Genomic DNA, 19,509 nt, shown 5'->3' with positions numbered 1-19,509 from the left:
TAAAGCCTTGTGTACACGATACTAGAAATCGGTCCGAGTTTCGGTTTAAGCCAATGAAACTGCTGCTTTTCTGTAAGAGCTGCAAGTTGATTGGCTTAAACCGAAACTCGGACCGACTTCTAGTATCGTGTACACAAGGCTTTAGGTTTCTTTCTGCTAGCAGAGAGAATAGGTTTGTTCTTTTCAGCAGAACTTTCTGCACTAGTTCAAAAAGTGTACACTGAAGCGTTCTTTTTACCAGAAGTGACGTCAAGGGTTACTGTTCTTTTCAGTAGTACAACAGAACAGATTTCTAGTATCGTGTACACAAGGCTTAAGAGAGGCAATCCCTGCGTTTTTACTGGGGACGCATAGGGATCCTCTAGTGAGGGATGGGACAAAGCCGCCATTAATGGGATAGCGGAAGTGACGGCAGGCATTACGCGCCATTTTTTAATAAAACAAAATAACTGTATCGAAAATATGTACAGAAGGCGTCAATAATGCCTTCCCAGCTAAAATTGCTACGCGCAACGCATCTAGCCATTCGTGCATCATGACTGTTGGTTCTTGGAGAACCGGCAACGTCGCGGAGAGCTGTCAGTGTTAAGGATGTATCACACGTACAATCTTAGACAAAAGTGCATGAAATTTGAAATACTTGAATATCTACGCCTAACGCATAGTAAATCTAGATGTAAGATACTCAAATGATAGTAGGAGTCTTATTTTTACTCCTAGAAAAGTATTTTTTACTTTATAAATGTTTTTTCCGTATTATTTGCGATTTTTGTAATTTATGAGCCTAAACTTTTGGCAGTGAAAATGCCCTGATTTCAACTTCATAACGTCAAATTATTTCAAAGCAAAAGACATTATTCAGCAGTGCTGATAAACAAATGTGACTTTAATAACGTCAAAAAAGATAAATATGTATCATATAAACGATAATTTTGAATATTATTTATTATAAACATTGTTATGCGACTCTCTCAAAAGAGACGTGGCAACGCTGTATGACTCGATTCACGTAGGTTGGCAGCCTTGCACAGTACCAAAACAGTGCAAGACTTGACGCGAGCTCCGAGGCTATATCTGTCGTTTACATTTTTACAATGTCAGACAAAAGTTATCGGTGGAAAGGAAAATTAGTGACAAAAGCCCTTTATGAAAAAAGACTCGCTCAACGAAAAGCTGGAATAGAAACGTGCAATAAGCGAAGAAAAGTTTCGACTGAACCGGAGGAAAGTAATCCCATAACCAATGAAGATGTGGAACAACAAACAAATGTCATCGATGGACGACGTATTGTCGATTTGAACATCCTGGGACAGCAATTATGGTGTTGTTCTTGTGCCGAAGCTCTTTCTCTACAGTACATAGAAAGTGAGATACGAAGAGGCTTGGCTTCTCTATTTCTAGTACGGTGTCATAAGTGCCTCGTCATGAATAAAGTTTGCACAGGCACGCAACAATATACCGATAAACACAGCCCTCGCTTCGACATCAATTCGGAAGCAACATTAGGTAATACTTTATGACAGATTATTGTGCTTCTATTGTTATTAATTTTATAATTACTATTTATTATTTGTACATATTGAATTTTTCGCTCTGCAGGTATCCTACATTGTGGTTTAGGATGGACACACTTCAAAAAAATGCTAGCATGCATGAACGTACCATGTATGAATTTTAACACATTTAAAAAATATGAGCAAGAAGTGGGTGTTGCTGCGGAGGAAGTAGCGAATGAAAGTTGCGTAGAAGCCACTGCGCTGGAAAGAAAACTCACTATCGAAAATGCTGAGAGCATCGAAAAGTTATTGTAAATGACTACATCTTTTATACAATAGCATATTTTACGTTAATATTTATATATTCATATTTTTGAATTTTAATTGTAAATATGAGTCATTCAATTTGTATTCACTGTTTGAAAACATAAAGTAATTCGGCTTTTATATTCTCAATGGTTATTTACAAATCAGGTTATTTACAAATCACAGTTATTTACAAATTAGTTATTTACAAATTAGTTATTTACAAATTAGGTTATTTACACATTAGATTATTTACAAATTAAATTATTTATAAATAATAATTATTTTGATCAACGTTCTTCGATGTAGAATGTATTATGTAATCTAAGCTCTCTTCGAATCCTAATTTTCACATTTCGAACAAACACTACTCATGCACTGTGGTTGTAAGTGAACATGTATTGATAAAATGACACTTATTAAAACTGAGAAAAATAATATAAAAACAAACCTATGTGTATTTACTCTTCTTTTCAGGCCTGAACAGTTCCAATCCAATTTTATAATTAATTCTCGACCGCAAAATGATCCTATTCCTACCTGTATTGAATCCGAACCTGAACAAGAACCTACTGTTACTTTCAACGATGTAATCCGCGTTGCAGTGTCATACGATATGGGATGGAGTACGCGAGGTGCAGGTCGAAATTACGACAGCTTGAATGGCTTCGGTGCCATTGTTGGTCACCGTAGCGGAATGATTTTAGATTATTCAACATGTAATCGGATGTGCAAAAAATGCAATGCAATCGGTCAACCTCCGGATCACGATTGCCGCAAAAATTTTGATGGTTCGGCGAAAGCTATGGAGCCTCACGTCGCTAAGAAACTCATTGTCAATAGCAGCATACTTAGGGCCCAAAATGTAGAAGTGGGTGTACTCATAGGAGACGATGACAGCACAACCAATGCAGTATGCCAAGCTGCCAGCAAACATTCCATCGTGAAACAATCCGATATGAACCACACATCAAACGGCGTCAAAAAAAGATTATACACGATTCAAAAAAACCATAAAGAATTTACAAAAAACTGCATTACATATCTCCACCGGTGCTTCACGTACGCTATGTGTCAGAATAAAGGTAACAGCAGAGCGATGGCTGATGCAGTCCGTAACATTCCGTACCACGCTATAAACGACCATAGTAAATGTGGCCACTGGTGTGGTTTCATTCAGGACAAGGAAAATTACGAGCACAGAATCATTCCAGGAGGAATTCGGGAGCCGGGACTGTTCGAGGCACTTCGAGAAATCTTTGACAAGCTGGCCAATAATGCCGTAAAATTTTCGGCGGGTGCATCGAGTAATACCAACGAAAGCCTAAACGCAACTATGGCTAGCAAAGCTCCAAAATCTCGATGTTACAGTAAAACTGCGTCCGCCGACTTCCGATTCGCTTGCACAGTTGGCCAGAAAAACATCGGGGAAGGATACACGCAAGCGATACTGAAAAAGCTGGGCAAATCGCCGGGCAAGCACCATTCGCGACATGTTGCAGCGTCACAGAAAATTCTCCAAAGGCGACGGCAATTGATGAAGACATCAGCTTACAAGAAACGACGTATGCATTTGAAAAAGCTGCGGGCGGCTTTACGTCATAGAAAGGAAAACGTCGAAGGCATCACTTATCAGAGCAATGTCGATCTTTTAAATGAACTTGCAGAGGAAGACAAGACAGATCTAGAGGAAGAAGACAATAATGACATTGCTATTGTTCTATTAGATTTAGAAACATCCGGCTTCGAAATGAATTGCGACATCCTCCAAATTGCCGCAAAATATGGCAAAAATTCGTTCGATATTTATGTTAACCCGGTTCAAGATATTTCTGTGAGTGCCAGTCAGGCGAATGGTCTAACGAGCTGTTACGGAGAACTCATGTACAATGGTCGACAAGTTCCATCTGTGCCGATAAGAGCTGCGTTGGGAAGCTTACATGGGTGGCTAACATCGCTCGGAAAAAAGTGTTGCATTGCTACACATAATCTTTCATTTGATGGGCCCAGATTTATGAAACAAGTCATAAAATGTTCACTAGAAAATGAATTTTCCGAAGTAGTTTATAGTTTTGTTGATACGTTACAGGTTATTAGAAATAGTACTGGTCGCAAAGGAAAAGGGGCATGCTCAATTAGCGGATTGGCAAATGCATTGAGCATTTCTACCGTTGGAGCTCACAATGCGTCACGCGATTGTGTGATCCTGTCTAAAATACTAAATAAGTTGAAGATAACGACGCAACAACTTTTAACAAATTCAAAGACTTTCTCCGAACAAACTTTTATATGGAATACTCAGCAGAAAAGTACTGAAATTCTGTCAACATTAGCAGCTATGAAAAATATTGGTTTATCAGTCCGCAAGAAATTGGCGTTAGCTGAACTCGATATGAAAACTTTAAAAAATTCTTATGCACTGTGTGGAGCTGACGGACTTGCCGAATTTCTTGAGACAAAAATCAAACAAAAAACTTTACAAAAAATTCAAAAAGAATTAATAAATAAAATTATTGATTTTTTACGGCAAGAGAAAGATTAATTTTGCCAAAGAAAAACCAAAGAGATTATTTAATATAGTTTATTTTGTTTTTATTGTCCTAGTTTATGAAAAAATATAGTCTTTTATGTATACTGAATATACTTTTATTATGCATACTGTGGTTGTAAGTGAACATGTATTGATAATATGACACTTATTAAAACTGAGAAAAATAATATAGAAACACACCTGTGTGTATTTACTCTTGCAAAATTATTGCTTCTTATTGTGTAATTTTTCCTGCGTTATTTGATATTCATAAACCCGCTATGTTTCTCATTTCCCCTTTCTATCTCTTCACGAGTGCAACGGAGACAAAAAGTTAGCTAGAAGTAGTAGAAGGCATAGATATACGTGTAGCGACAGCCATAGGTTATGTTCGCTTGCCCAGCTGATTGCGACGTTGCCGCGCTTTCACGAGCCATCGAGATACATTCGTGCCGACAGCACAATTATCTCAAGTTATAATTTATTTCTTTAAAACGGTGTAGTGAAGACAATTGAAACTTGGCAGATATTTTCATCTATTCGTATACTAGATGTACAAAAAAATTCAAAATATTGGTAGCGCTCCTTCAACATTTTTTTAGCTGTTTTATCCGCCAAAATCGTCTCTTCCCATAAGAATACGTGTAAAATCAGTGAAAATTAAAATCGTTATATCTCAGCAACCGTTTAGTGGATTCGTTTCTACTTTTTTTGTAGCACATTAGGAAGACTAAAAGAACATTCTCACAAATTTTTATCCACTTGGTAGCGCTTTGAAAATAGGTGCAATACATCCTTAACTCAGTGCGGAAGAAAGGTTATCAAGCATGATTACCACGTGGAAATCGTGGTTCATAACCTTCCATCGTCTAGAAATATAAGGAGAGGTAAGAAATACATATTAATATATAAATAATATGTTTGCAATAAATACATTTTATATATTTTGAATAAATATATTTGCAGATTAGCGGAAGTCGGCAAACTGGAAACGCCAAAGTTACAGAGGAAATACAAGGGATAAGTATTCATAGTTATTTATAATTATAATACAGATAAATATATCATCATGCAGATAATCAGTGCATTTAATTACAGAAAGGATAACAAGAATTATATATAACAGTGTTGGCGAGAAAGAAGTAACAAAGGCAGGACACACACGTTTTAACAAGTTTTGATTGATCAACATTATTGTCCTTACATAGTAAGCATCGTCCAGAAAACTTATCTTGCTACAGTGATTAACACGCAAAGTAATATTTATATGCTGCTTTTAGCATGCTCAAACAGAGGCAGTTATTTTCCTGAGCAATCATGAAAGCAGTCGCGGCTTATACGCTATTCCAGGATTAGATTATGTCGCTCATAAGGACGTATTGCTGTATACCACGATTGAGAAAGCGGCACTGCAACACGAGCTGTTCGATAAGTTTCTGACCTATCATCCGGACAAGTATACTGGGTGAGTCAGTAACAAAGACAAATGTTTTATTTTATTTAGCAAAGAGAAACTAATGAAAATACGATACGTGGTTCATACAAATTATTGTCTCTCGAGACATTGTGGAGACAGGCTGCGTGACTCATTAGAACCATGTATCGTATTTTCATAATTATCTTTGAATACGCAAAGAATTTAAATCGCCCGACCAAAGTCTTGTATCCTTCCTGGCCTTCCAACCTGGGAGTATCAATTCGAAGATGCTTGGTTCGCGTCGGAGAAGACATTCGTCGGACTTGACCACCGTATTGTTTTTTTAAATTTAACTTTATCGACTATCGTATAGTTTAATTTATATTGACTGACATATCTATATAAACTTGACAGATCTATTTTGCGTTTAACTTTTAATATTGCGCTGATGATGACCAAAAAAGGGTCGAAACGTTCGCAAATTTCATGTATCGACTAAGAATATATTTATTGCGCACTAATTACTGCGCTTGACTCTTATTGTCTTTTCCTGTTTATATTCAAAAACTTAACCAGCTTTTCAATATAATAGTCATGTAAGTTTGCAAGCTCCTAGCGGCCACATGTGTGGTAAGCACGATTACTTAATTTTCTCAACAACTCTGTTTTCACTCTGTTTTCAGGAACGTTTAGGGTGGAAAAGGAACACGGATGTGCGTTTGATTGCGGAAAAGAAAGGATAGTCAACTTATTTGGGTAAAGAAGATCTTAATAGAGATAAAATAGTAGGGGAGACCGGGGCTAAAACGTCTACGGGGTAAATACGTCTAATCAAATATCTCGGAACCTGTATATTGTGCGAACTTGCTATTAACATTGTAAACGCTGCTTATAGTACCCATGTGACCAACGGAGTTTCGGCAGGTTACCTGCCGTGTTATGATTTTTACGAGGGCAAACGTGTTTTCGAAAGGTGAAAGTTACATTTTCTGCGAGTGGAAATTTTGTAATATTTGCAATAATATTTGCTCTCCAAATCTCGAAATACGTGATTATAAAGAGTAATGCATGCTGAACACGAATCCAGTGTAGTTTTTTCATTATCGTTGATGTCTAATATTTCGTGGGCGATCAAACCTGAAACTTGTGTTTGGGGCTAATCGGTCAGTAAGCAGTCCGGGTGCATTTCCAAGGCATTTTCAGGCTCACTGCATATGGAATATGGATGAGACGGGAATTACAACCGTTCAGACACCGAATAGAGTCATCGGACGTCGAGGAGTGAAACAAGTCGGGCGAGTGACTTCTGCGGAAAGAGGAACCCTCGTAACTATTTTTTAATAATGTTTCGCATAAAAATTTTAATAAATTTTTATATTTTTCTCTTAAAAACAATTATTGCATGTATCCTATTATTTTTTAGGATTAGATGTACGTATATGTATTGAAAATGCAGTGCAGACTGTTATACCCCGGCATTTTTGAGATTTCAATTTTTCCACCGTTGTCGTTTTTGCTCTATACCGGTTAAACAAAGCGACGTAGACAAAAATTTCCTATATAAATTTTGTAGCTAAAGGTTCACTCTTTACAGTGGTATACCACTTTTAACTACAATTATTTATTTTGTTGTTAAAAATCGGTACTGTTATTTATTTTTATACATTGAATTTACATTGAACGCTATTGTATACACATGGGATTACTATTACTTGAATTTTATTCGATATTTTTCTTTTATACATTGTCAGCATGACAATATAATCTGTATTAAATAAAATATTTGTCTGTATTAAATAAAGTATTTATTATAATCTGTATTACATAAGATCTGACCACAAGTTACTTCCTACACTTCTCGTTATACATTTTAATATTTTTGCACTGCGCAAATGTTGATTATTAAAGATTTAGCGGCCGATATTCATTTGTTAAAACAAATAGTTATGGTCGGACATAAACGGTCGGGATCATGCAGCGGTCGGGATCATTTCAGTATTAAATGATAATATAAAATCACATTCAATTTTAATAAAATTGCCCTAAGAGCAAAAAGTCGACTTTAAAAGTCGACTTGAAGTCGACTTCTACCGAAACTGACTTGGCAGAGAAGTCGACTTTTTTAAGGACGAAAGTCGACTTGAAGTCGACTTGAAGTCGGCGAATGTCTCAAAAACCGCCGATTAAAAGTCGACTTTCCGCCAACTTTTAACCTCGATAAAATAAACCGCCGCGTACGTCTGGAGGTCGGTTATGTATCTTGAAACGAGGTGAAAATTACAAAAGTCAACGGGAAGACAATGATGACGAGGACTGTAAATGACGACGACGACGACGACGTTTCGTGGCGGTGGTCGATATAACGCGGCGCTTTAAGCCCCTTGCACAATAGGCGATAGCGCCTATTGTTTAGGGCGTTTCATTCAGATGGCGCGACACGTGAGTCGCCACTTTCAACGCGCCCCCACCTCCTTCCTCGCTCTTGTTCAGTGTCATGGCCGCTCTTGCTGCGTTTCTTCGGACGAGACGAGTACGTTTTCCTTCTTTCGTAACTGATTGAGCTAAGCGGCACGTATTCTGGAGACCAACCGAGCGAGATTCGACTTCCCAAGGAGAGCTCACCGCCAGGAAAAGGAGAGCTTGAGGGAGGATTGAGGCGAGGAGTCCGGTCCAGCGAGCAGGGCCCTTCCGATATTCTCATTTGGGACGCCATATTGGAAGATCAACATTGATCGTAGTAGTACAAGGGGCTCTGCAAGGTTAATTCTCGTCTTAAGATCTGGAATTGCTCTCATTCTTGTGGCTCTGGTTTATATTCTAGCCCTAGAATTGATCTCGTAGACAAAAGCAGAGGCCCCCCTCTCTTTTCTTTTCTTTTTTTTCTTTTCTTTTCTTACTTTGATTTCAATCAGTAATCCAGACTCCTTAATTCCGCCCTGTAAGATCTGGTTAATTCTCGTCTTGAGATCTTGGAATTGCTCTCATTCTTGTGGGTCTGGTTTATATTCTAGCCCTAATGTAATTTTAATATATGCATTACAATTTTACACTGTCAAATAATAAATAATATCGTTTGATAATAATAACAACAGTATAGATAATAGTAACAATTTTATTACTTGACTTATTTCATTCTATTTTTGACAACTCGTATATACATTAATTGTGGCTAAGGTCTATACTATGTCATAGTGTAGATCTTAGCTACATTTCTGGCAAGTCAGTCCAAAGTATGCGGCTTTGTTCTCTATCCTTTTTATCTGTAGCAATTTTATTTTTTTTTATTTTTTAATTATTTTTTATGTATTATCTCTTATGTATCAGGTTTCTGAAGAAGACTAAGTATATAAAGTCGAAACGTAAAACGTTAATTGTATTTAAAATTTGTTTAATTAAACGAGATTTTGTTTTTAAATTTAAATTGATGACCTTTTTATAACTCGAGAAAATCAGCCAGCCTTCCATCCTATAAGTTTATTTTGTACTGCTAGTTTAATTAATTTAGTTATATTTTTTTCTATTAACATTTCATTTGTTATAGTGATTGTGCAGTAGAAAATCTGAAAAAAATAAATGTTTTTAAAAAGTAAAGATAGTATATATTTTGAAATCTATGTATTTTATGTAAACATAACATTTAAATTTATTTGCAGTTTATTTTAGAACATGCCAAAAAACACCGTTTCATAAGCTTTCTAAGAAAGTTAAAAGGCAGAAAGTGAATGTTGAAGTTGTAGAAGAACTCAATTCAACAGATTCTTTAATTGAATTCGATCAGTCGCATATTCAGCAAGCACATGCTTCCGTTAAAAGCCAAAGTTCCGTAATACCAGATTTTCTTCATAATCAAAAAGAATCTGAACTTTCTCATTATTCTTAACTTTTTCATCATTCTGAACTTCCTCACCATTCTGAATTTTCTAATAATTCTGATCATTTTGAGTACTCTGAACACTTTGATTTCGAAAATAACGATAATTATAGAGATATATTTAACATTAACAGACACACCGGCAACAATAACGAGGCTCATTCAGATGACAACGATGATAATTCTGAAAACTGCGAGAATAGTGATGAGAAAAAAAATATTCGAAATGTTTCGTGAAAACAAGAGTCATAAAGTAAAGAGTTATACTCTTATAGTCTTAAAGAAGAGTTATAAGAGTATAAAGAATATGTAATATTATGTAATAAAATGTTTCATTCTACTTGCCGTTTGAATCTGATTAAGGCAAAATTGTAATATTAGTTTGAAATAGAAACAATTTAAAACAATTTAAAATACAAGGGAAATGCTTTAGTTTTATAACTATCATATTCTTGCAATATTAAAAATTTTACATATTCTTTCTTTGATTAAAATATTTCTCAAAATAATCTTGGAACTGTTGATGAAATATCGTGTATTTTTTTATCTGTAAAAGTTTAAAGTTTTGTTTAAATAGTTTAAAGTTTTGTTTGAACGGTTTAAAAGTTTTGTTTGAACAGTTTTTTTCTGCTGTATATTAATTTCTATTACATCAAACACTACAAAATTCACTTCGGTTGCTTGCACCTAAATGATGTATATTATTCTTTTGTTATTTCTTTCTGACAACAGTACTGCATTATTCCATCGTAATCGACGAACTATGCACATTGTGAACATTTGTTTATTTCAATTTTGCATTCTTGCAAATAATAAATCGTGTTTCAAGTTTGAACTAGTTGTTTAAATATGCACGGTAGTTATTATTGTATGATTAAAGAAAGGAAAGTTAGTGGTATTAGGCTTATAAGAATATTGTTTTAGATGCATTTTCATAGAAATTATACTCGTGTTTTCAGTAAGATTCTATAAATCCTTCTTATACCGGCCAATGCATTATCTGCGCACGGAGTATGTTTTCCAGGCATTATATAAGATTCTCGAGTGTTTACAAATATTGTATGTGCTGTTGACAAAGTTAAATGTTTGCATATGTCAGTAAATTTACATTGTATAACATTTACTGTAATTAATATATAATTAATTATTTTATTGCTATCGTTAGATTTTATAAATGTCTTATAATGTTTTATAATATAAAGATTTCTTTTAACATATGTATAAAATAATTTATTGTAAATCAATAAAAATTATATGCTTTTTATAATTTAATGCTTTTAATTTTCCCTAAAAAAATATATTTTAGTATTTATTAATGGCTACGTAACAAGGCTTGCTGCAATTTGGCGTCAAGCTGTGTCATCAAGATTTGCTCTGTATTTGGTGCCAATTTGCTGTTAAGTATTGTTCTCAAATCTTGTTTGATATTTGATATCAATTTGGCGTCGGGTTTTGTCAACAAACTTTGATAGCAATTTGTCAACAATTTGCTGTTAGATTGCTGGCAAGCTTTGCTCGGTATTTGGTGTCAATTTGGCGTCAAGTTCTTTTGTCAAAGTTTGCTCGCAATTTGGCACAAATTTGCTGTCGAGCTTTTGTTGGCAAGCCTTGTTCACAATATGGCGCAAATTTGCCGTTGAACTTTTGCTGTCCTGTTTTGCTCGATATTTGGCGTCAATTTGGTGTCAAGTCATGTACACAAGCTTTGCTAGCAAAACACAAGCGTATTGCAAACACAGATCGCACCGAATTTGTCGACAAGTTTTGCGCGTATTTGGTGTCAAATTGGTTACAATTGCTGACAAATTGTTTACTGGGATGTTTTAAAAACGTCGAAATAACCCCTAAAAAACATGAAACGTCTTTTATACATTTAGGAGACGTCTTTTAGAATAAATTTGTACTCTGGTTTATTAAATTTATTGTTTGTAGTGTAATTTATAAGTTTTACATCCCTACTGAAAAAAATCATGTGAGAACACACATGAGATCTCATATGTGCTCTCATATGAGGTCTCATACACTAACACATATAATTCTCTTATGAGATTTCATATCATGTATCGTGCCAAAATCTCATATGAGATCTGAAATGCGATCTCATATATCATATAGGTTCTACGTTTTATAATTTCATAATGTGTGTGTGAATTGTTGATTAAAAATAAAATATTTTTAATATTATTAAAAAGAATATAAGAAATAGTGCATATATAAAATAATGATTTGATATTGAACAGTAGAAATCATACTGATAGCTAATAAAGTGAGAAGTAATATTTTAGAAATTTTATAAGTAAATCTAGCAATAATAAAATGTAACTTCGTAACTTTTGAAATGTAATGAACTGTAATTGTTCTAAGTATATGGCGGTCATTATTTTTCTATCTAAAGAATACTAACTTGATATTAATTTTTCATTGATAGTTTCAAATAATGTAATTAAAACATACAATAAATTAAATATTATTTATTAAATAATATGTATGTACATTTTAAGATAATATATATTATATCACAGTAATAATATTTAAATTACATTAGTAAACCTTATCTAAAGTTTTTAAACTTGCGAGATAAATTGAGGATCTAGATCGACAAACTCGCTCTACATTCGAAAACGGATAAAACTATTCTCCAAGCGTTAAGCATTAAAATACTAAAACCTTAATTAAATTTTTCAAACGTAAAACATTTTAATGATTTAACATTAATATAAAATATTATATTAAAAAAAAATTTTTATGACTCAGCATAACAAAAGTACTTAATAATAATGAAAAACAACTTTTATGTGACTTTGTAAAGTGATTTACGAAGATCTCTTATTTTATAACCAATCTGTTTGTTTAAGTCTCTTAGAATTTTCGCTTTCTTCGTTGAATGTCCGTAAGTTTTATTTAGATAATCTTTAAATAGGCCTAAACAATAAAAAAGAAATCAATAATTATTTTTATTTTTAAATCATGATTATTATATGTATAATACTTACGTCGTAAAATACTATATTTTTGAGGAGTAAAACGTTTTCTAGGAGACCTATTTTCAAGTTCGGTAGTTATCCTTGATGTTTTGAAACAACGATTTACCAATGCTTCTCTTGTCCACAAAATTTCCAACAACTCTCTTAGAAATACCCAATGACCTCAATGTTTCATATATTCCCAGAAAGCTAAATTTATCATTTTTCCGCAACCAATATATATCTAAAAATATTTTCGTTGTAGATTTGTCAAAAACATCAGTTAATGTTAAAAGTTTATATACTAGTTATTGCTTACTAATTAATAAACTTTTATAATCAGAAGCATTGCTTCATATAAGATAAATAAAATTAAAAATTAAAATAAACCGTGAATTCGAAATTAGGTAAATTTTCTAAATAATTGTTCATTGTACTATTGATGAAATCGTACCATTCATGGTGATTATTATATGTTAATAACCATAAATAGTAGAGAATAAAATAGTAAAATATAAAATAATAAAATAGTAGAGAATACTTGATAGAGAATAATTGATATAATTAGGAATGCAGCGTTCATTCATAATTGTACCTCGTCACCTTCGATGTCGTATAACTGCTTTTCTTCAGGATTTACGTCCCTTGTATCAGACGCATTGAGTTGTCATACTCATTTGCAGCCTCTTCATCAGAATCGTATGGTGCATCTAAATTATGAAAAAATTGACAAATACTGTTTTCACTGTTTTATAAAAGTTTGAGAAGTTTCAAGTTTTATACGTTATTTACTATTTTTTGTTTTTAAATTACACGAGTATTAAATCAATTGTGTAATGAACAAATCTACTACAATTTACAATTCAGGTTGTAATTATAACTATTGAGACAACTTTTTATCAGTATTTATAAATATACCTACAATAAATATACCTTGTAATTTTAATCGGTAAACCTTGTTTCTTCTGAATCGTGGTCTATGTCGTGGAGTCTCAGTAATTCCTATTAATACAAATTATTCAGTTTAGTCTTATTCGAAATGAATTAAAAAGACATCTATTTAATTTTATAATTTCTTATATGATGTTCTATCATGGTTTATACTCTGATTGTCATTGTGATTTGTATCATCTTCTTGATTTCAAATATTCGCGATTGTTTTGCTAACATATTGCCTGACTCGTTATTTTCTGTGTCACTTTCATCTTCGGAATGTCTGCTTCTACCCGGCAGACTAATCTTTGTTCTCTCTAAATTCTTTCGTTTTTTCTGTAACATCTAGAATAAATAATAACAAATGAAAATGTAGCTTTAGATAGTAATTGATTAAAATATAAGTCACAATTTTCCGAGATTTCAATAGCAACGACAATATCAGTAACAATAACTGTACCACTGATTGATCATTTTCATCTTCTAAAGACAGGTCCTCAACATTATGCGAGGACTTTGTACATTTTTTGGATTGCGTTTCATTTGAAGGCCTAGGTTGTGGTGATATTTCGTGTGTAGAATGATCTGTTGTATCTTCATCATTGTCAGATAGTGGAACATTATGCGAGAACTTTGTACATTTTTTGGATTGCGTTTCATTTAAAGGCCTAGGTTGTGGTGATATTTCATGTGTAGAATGATCTGTTGGATCTTCATCATTGTCAGATAGTGGAACATTATGCAAGGACTTTGTACATTTTTTGGATTGCGTTTCATTTGAAGGCCTAGGTTGTGGTGAAATTTCGTGTGTAGAATGATCTGTTGTATCTTCATCATTGTCAGATAGTGGATTTAAACATTTTCTATTACTTAAAAATTTTTCTAGTTGCTGTTTCCCATTATGTGCTTTACCTAATTTTTTTAGTTTCTGTTTCATAATCTATAAGCAATAATACTAACATATTATTTAAATTAATGAAAACTTTTTGAAATTTAAGCAAAATTAATTTTTACGTTGTCAAATATATATTAGGCTCCTAGGTACCGACCGCGGCCATTTTGAAACGTGATGTCAGAAGCAAGAAATTTTACGGTGACAATTGCAAACTACTGTAAAATAAAGAAATCTTTCAATAAAAACACACTACAAATCGTTTTTAACACACTACAGTGTGCTATAGCGACCTACAGTGTGTTTTAATCAAAATATCTTTTTATTTGACAGTAAATTGCAATGTAATTTCCGTGTAATTTCTCGCTTCTGACGTTTCGATTTCAATATGGTCGGCGAGGGACCAGGAGCCTTAAAAACATGTATGAAGAATTTAATGTACTTGTATGATCATTTTACCTTAAACACTTACTTTGATATTCTTTTTTGATGTTTTCTGTTTTTCTTCCATTTTTAATCGCAGTTGTTGAAGAGCATCACTATGGCGTTTTTTTGAAAATTTATATCTCCCTTTTTTTATTTAATAAATGTTCTTCACCTTGAAAAAAATTATTTTCATAAAAAATGCATGTTTTTTACTTCATGAATTTTATAATTATTTATTACAATTTATAAAAGTTTGCGGACAACTAATATTTTTGTATATGTAATATATAAATGTAAGTAGTTGAGATAAACTGAAATTACTGATATTTACAAAACTTATTACTAATTTTAGAATTTTATTTATTTTTTAAAGAGATATCAATATAAAAAAATATTTAACAACTCTTAGAAGTAATGAGTCATTACTAATGACAAATAAGAAAGTAAATCTTTAAAATGTGCTACGTATAGATTAAATACATTTCAGACTCATAGCTTTTGATAACATTCTCAAAATTTAAGTCAAAGAATTAAATAAATACCATTATAAGATTTATTATTAATTACTTTTACTTATATTTATGAAAAAAACATGAAGAAGTGTTTTAATTATAAACATATTATATTAATGGCTGTCACTTACTTCCGACAGATAATACCTCAGCTGGTGATAGATGAAAATTGTTCTTCTGATTATCATATCTTTTTACATAATATGGTTCATTGAAACAAATTTTCCCATTAAAGTTTTTATATCTTGGTAGATATGATCTCAACTTTTCTCCTTTCATCGGAATAGAAACGAATAGCAGCATGTGTTGGTTCAGATATTGCTATCATATTCGTATCCATAATTACCTATTAGGAAAAAATGATACATTATTATTGCTTAATATTTTATATGAAAATGTAAGAACATATTTTATGATACAAAATTTAGATATAATTATAACCATTAATGGTTACAATTGTAGTCAATGAAACAGATATATTTTATTAAAAATAAAATAATATAATAATACCTATTATCCTCGATGGTATCACAGAATTGTTTTCTTTGACGAAGCCTTTTTATTCTGTTGCTGTTAAGGTGCGATTTCACGATGACGCTCGACGCGGATTCGAGCGTCAAAAAGCTAAACTGTGTTTAGCTTTGACACTCGACGCTCATTTCAGCCAATCCAGTGGTTAGGTTATATTTCGCGTCCCTCTGAATCTATCACGTGACCAGATTTGACGCTCGAATCCAGCGTCGAGCGTCATCGTGAAATCGCACCTTTACACATTTAACCCGCGTGTTCGTAAAATTCGTGATTTCACATTCACAAGTTTTCTATGACCGCTGTTACACGGCGCCGTTAATCGGGTTTAATAACATCGGTAGTTCTTAGACTAGCCAATCACACTCATTCTTCAGAAGAAGGGAATAGCTGTGATTTGCCAGCCTAAGAACTACCGATGTTATTAAACCCGACGTGTAACAGCGGTCTATGACTGCGTTCAATTTAGCGCGTATTACATCCTGTCGGATAGGACCTGTCCTCGCCTCTCGGGCTGTGTTCCGATATTCACTGCCAGTACTGCAAATCTATAGTTTATGTCACGCACATTATAAATTTTAGGTACTGACAGTGAATTTCGGAACACAGCCTCGGTAGCATTTGGTAATATGGGTGAGGGAAATAGTGGGGATGGTCTCGTGACGCACGTCGCACACACAAGGATGCCAGCAGCCAGACTGGCGGTTTTCCGACAGCCACTGCCAGCCAGTGGTGGGGATGGGCACGAGATGCCAACTTTACGTTTCAGCAGCCAGCTTCGAGCGTCGAGCGGTAGAAGAAGATAGATAGATCTCTGCTGTCTAACCGACAATCGGAAAACCGCCAATCTGGCATCCTTGGTGCAAGGGGCTTTAAAGGAAAAATTTTAAAGGTTGCTGATGCAACTTTATGTTTTGAAATAACCTCGCTCCTAAGTGGGCATAAGATATCGCTATTTGGCCGTATTGTGTCTCGGCAGAGATCAGGTGCCAGAAAAATTAAGAAGAAGAAGAATAGTGCCTCCGTGTATCATGTTATCCTTGTTGTTCACCAGTTTAAACAAATATAAAAATTCATTGATACATGGTATGTATAACACATGGTATATAATTTATAATTTTTATTATATATTATTATAAAAGTATGTACATATCGTAAATGTTTCACAATTTCCTTTTTATAGGTTAACGTTCACATTACCTGGAATTTTTTGTTATTTACCCTCTTATACTTTCTTTTGAATTTAATAGGTGAGTGTTGATGAAGAATATAATAAATAGTTTTTATTATCTTTGAAATCAACTTATAATGATTTACAAATGTAATTAATAGCCGTATGTTTATTCAATTTTTTATCAATATATTAAATAATGAATATCTGTGAAACAATTGTACATAATTTTACTATTTCATGTACGTATCAGAAAATATTTTGATAAGTTATTAATATCTGAAGAAATATCGTTATATTTTATTAATTCAGTTAATACGTCAAAATAAAAAAAATTATTTCAAAACTAGAAATTACTATTCTTATTTATCGGTACTATGGAGAAATATTTTAATCATTTTTAATTTCATACATTAACAGGAGAATAAGAGATGTTAAATAATTCATGTTTATACACTCGCGTGCTATGTGTTCAATTTCCTCTCGAATATTGTTGTATGGTTTATAAATTTATTAATAAACAATATTAATATTGTATTGTATGTAGAAAATTCTGCACGAATTATGGTTGAGAAAATCCCAGAAGATATAAAAATTATTTGCGCTCATGCAATATAGAAGATGTTAGTCCAAGGATTAAGAAAAGATTAAATATAAATCTGTAATGCCAGCATATAGTCTTGTAAGTAATTGTTAAGTAAACCACATTATTTTAACGATAAAGGTTTCGTCATAAAATTGAAACATATCCGTGCTGGGAATGGCCCATTAATAGTCGAATAACTTATTAAGGTACAACACAGCTGAAAAAATGGACTAATTATGGATTTTTTGCATATGGTAGAAATAAGTGATTTTTCTTTTTTCAATTTGTTTCTAAGAAAATGTGTAATAATTACTTTTATTTATTATTTTTTGCAAAATCAAAAAATATCAATCGATCCTGTAGGAAAAATGAAGAAAAATGTGTCTACAACATTTCTTTGTAACAGATTTACGTTTGCCTCAAACAATTAAAGATATATATCACAAACAATTAAAGTGTAATATCTTGTGACGAAATTCTTCGTATAAAAATTCCTGATGGTATCTTCCTCATTGAATATGTAGACGAATTAGCAGCTTTTATAGAGACAACCCAATTGCGGTGAAATAATGTGATTTGCCCTGTTAACTTCTGGACGGATTATTTTTTTTTATCAGTCGTAATATAGTTATATCGATTTTTACACGAAATCGATTGGATTGAAATGTGGAAATTGGTACCAAAATTAAGACTGAATCAATTGAATTTTTATTGGTTTTAATCGATTTTTCTGCTTTTTGTAATAATACCTACAAACAATAGTTGTATAAAAATCACAGAACCTTATATTGTAATGTCTATAAATTATATTTCATAATGCCATTTTTATCCAATCGCTTTTATAGTTCTCAGTGAGATACTTCATATACCATGTAACAAGTTATAAAAGTAGCTACTAAATTAAATTTTTTCAAAATAACATTTGTCGAATACAGCGAATAATATTTATAAATAAGTTTATTATGAAAATAAAAATAAATAAATATTAATCATTGTTTTAGAATTTGAAGACGTCGATAATGCTACAAAAAGTCATCAAATGTTGAAATGGAAGGGGCTCATTGCACGAATAGTAATACATCTTTTAATAACGATGTCGATACAATGCACGAAATTTTAAAAAGACGAAAGAAATGGAAGAAGTTGAACAATTCATCAACATCATAGATGAAGAAAAGAAATTTATTGACGATCAACGTGAAGTGCTACAGGATTCAATTCACAATATTCATGAAATTCAGCAAATAACAAATGTTAATTCCACTGATATCTATGATGACCAGGTTAACAAATTAATAACAAAAATTTTTTAATATTATTTAAATAACTTTCCATTCATTCATAATGCTCATCTATATACAAAATTCAAATTACTACTATTTTACTGGAATGTACTTTTCTAAAAAATTATTAATTATTCAATATATTGAATATTATAAACAAAAGTTGTTTTCTGATTACACTACAACAATAATTAATTAATAAGTTCTTTATGACAAAGTCAATTGTTAAACATGCTTCAATAAAATTAAAAAACAATTCAAAATGTATTAATAATAAATAAAATGTTTCAGATTTATTGTAGAAGAAGCCAACAACTGGAATGGGATGGAATATATATGACGATTTATGAGATTACGATGATAAAGATAATGATATTTGCGCTCACGAAATTTAAAAGCTTTTATTTGTAACGATAATTTTTTAGCTGTATTGATATTTGTGTTGATAAATCAGAAGCGAATATTTTTGATGGTTCTGAGCATAGCTTAAGACATAGGTCATCTTAAGTGAATATGTGTTTACTGAGACTTATTAAATACATTTTTCACGAACATGTTGCCGGATATCCAAGATGGATATTTGACAATATTGTAA

General features: G+C 32.5%; 2 protein-coding genes and 4 long non-coding RNA genes across 8 annotated transcripts; 4 read left to right on the top strand and 2 right to left on the bottom strand.

Annotated features, from left to right (window-relative positions):
* The first annotated feature begins 580 nt into the window (after positions 1-580).
* On the top strand, positions 581-2,252 carry LOC139785804 (uncharacterized). The gene is made up of 2 exons (XR_011722088.1): positions 581-1,506; positions 1,600-2,252. It is a non-coding gene; the product is annotated as an uncharacterized lncRNA (long non-coding RNA).
* A 166-nt stretch (positions 2,253-2,418) lies between these two features.
* LOC139785812 (uncharacterized) lies at positions 2,419-3,961 on the top strand. Its single transcript, XM_071724986.1, has 2 exons — positions 2,419-3,686; positions 3,892-3,961. Exons 1-2 carry the CDS (start codon positions 2,419-2,421, stop codon positions 3,959-3,961), a joined length of 1,338 nt encoding a protein of 445 aa, XP_071581087.1.
* Positions 3,962-4,730: 769 nt separating this feature from the next.
* LOC139785800 (uncharacterized) lies at positions 4,731-7,388 on the top strand. 2 transcript variants are annotated; one of them, XR_011722085.1, is made up of 6 exons: positions 4,732-5,219; positions 5,299-5,539; positions 5,613-5,797; positions 6,433-6,566; positions 6,645-7,075; positions 7,173-7,388. It is a non-coding gene; the product is annotated as an uncharacterized lncRNA (long non-coding RNA). The 2 variants fall into 2 exon arrangements; XR_011722084.1 differs by having other exon boundaries at positions 4,731-5,219; positions 6,433-7,075.
* A 10-nt stretch (positions 7,389-7,398) lies between these two features.
* Positions 7,399-9,960, top strand: LOC139785801 (uncharacterized). The gene is made up of 2 exons (XR_011722086.1): positions 7,399-8,508; positions 9,403-9,960. It is a non-coding gene; the product is annotated as an uncharacterized lncRNA (long non-coding RNA).
* A 2,150-nt stretch (positions 9,961-12,110) lies between these two features.
* LOC139785803 (uncharacterized) lies at positions 12,111-13,237 on the bottom strand. Its single transcript, XR_011722087.1, has 3 exons — positions 13,179-13,237; positions 12,614-12,827; positions 12,111-12,542 (listed from the first exon to the last, which is right to left on the bottom strand). It is a non-coding gene; the product is annotated as an uncharacterized lncRNA (long non-coding RNA).
* On the bottom strand, positions 13,237-15,586 carry LOC139785802 (uncharacterized). 2 transcript variants are annotated; one of them, XM_071724977.1, is made up of 6 exons: positions 15,478-15,586; positions 14,881-15,006; positions 13,977-14,456; positions 13,688-13,861; positions 13,506-13,585; positions 13,237-13,293 (listed from the first exon to the last, which is right to left on the bottom strand). In XM_071724977.1, the coding sequence occupies exons 2-5, from the start codon at positions 14,917-14,919 to the stop codon at positions 13,526-13,528; spliced, it is 753 nt and encodes a 250-aa protein (XP_071581078.1). In that variant the 5' UTR covers positions 14,920-15,006; positions 15,478-15,586; the 3' UTR covers positions 13,237-13,293; positions 13,506-13,525. The 2 variants fall into 2 exon arrangements, with proteins under 2 accessions (XP_071581078.1, XP_071581077.1); XM_071724976.1 differs by having other exon boundaries at positions 13,517-13,585.
* Positions 15,587-19,509: the final 3,923 nt, after the last annotated feature.

The sequence above is a fragment of the Temnothorax nylanderi genome, unplaced genomic scaffold (genome assembly GCF_030848795.1).
Source record: "Temnothorax nylanderi isolate EJ_2023f unplaced genomic scaffold, tnyl_v1.0 TNYL_tig0890_pilon, whole genome shotgun sequence".
NCBI lineage: Eukaryota > Metazoa > Arthropoda > Insecta > Hymenoptera > Formicidae > Temnothorax > Temnothorax nylanderi.
This window is presented reverse-complemented; position numbering and strand designations above follow the sequence as displayed.

Excerpts from the sequence above, each read along its gene's own strand:
- LOC139785812 (XM_071724986.1), top strand. The coding sequence starts at position 2,419 with ATGGGATGGAGTACGCGAGGTGCAGGTCGAAATTACGACAGCTTGAAT. Across the intron at positions 3,687-3,891 it reads AGCTGTTACGGAGAACTCAT|GTTATTAGAAATAGTACTGG; the intron begins GTACAATGGTCG and ends GATACGTTACAG.
- LOC139785802 (XM_071724977.1), bottom strand. The coding sequence starts at position 14,919 with ATGGAAGAAAAACAGAAAACATCAAAAAAGAATATCAAA. Across the intron at positions 13,862-13,976 it reads ATGAAAATGATCAATCAGTG|ATGTTACAGAAAAAACGAAA; the intron begins GTACAGTTATTG and ends TATTTATTCTAG. Across the intron at positions 13,586-13,687 it reads AAATCACAATGACAATCAGA|GAATTACTGAGACTCCACGA; the intron begins GTATAAACCATG and ends TTGTATTAATAG.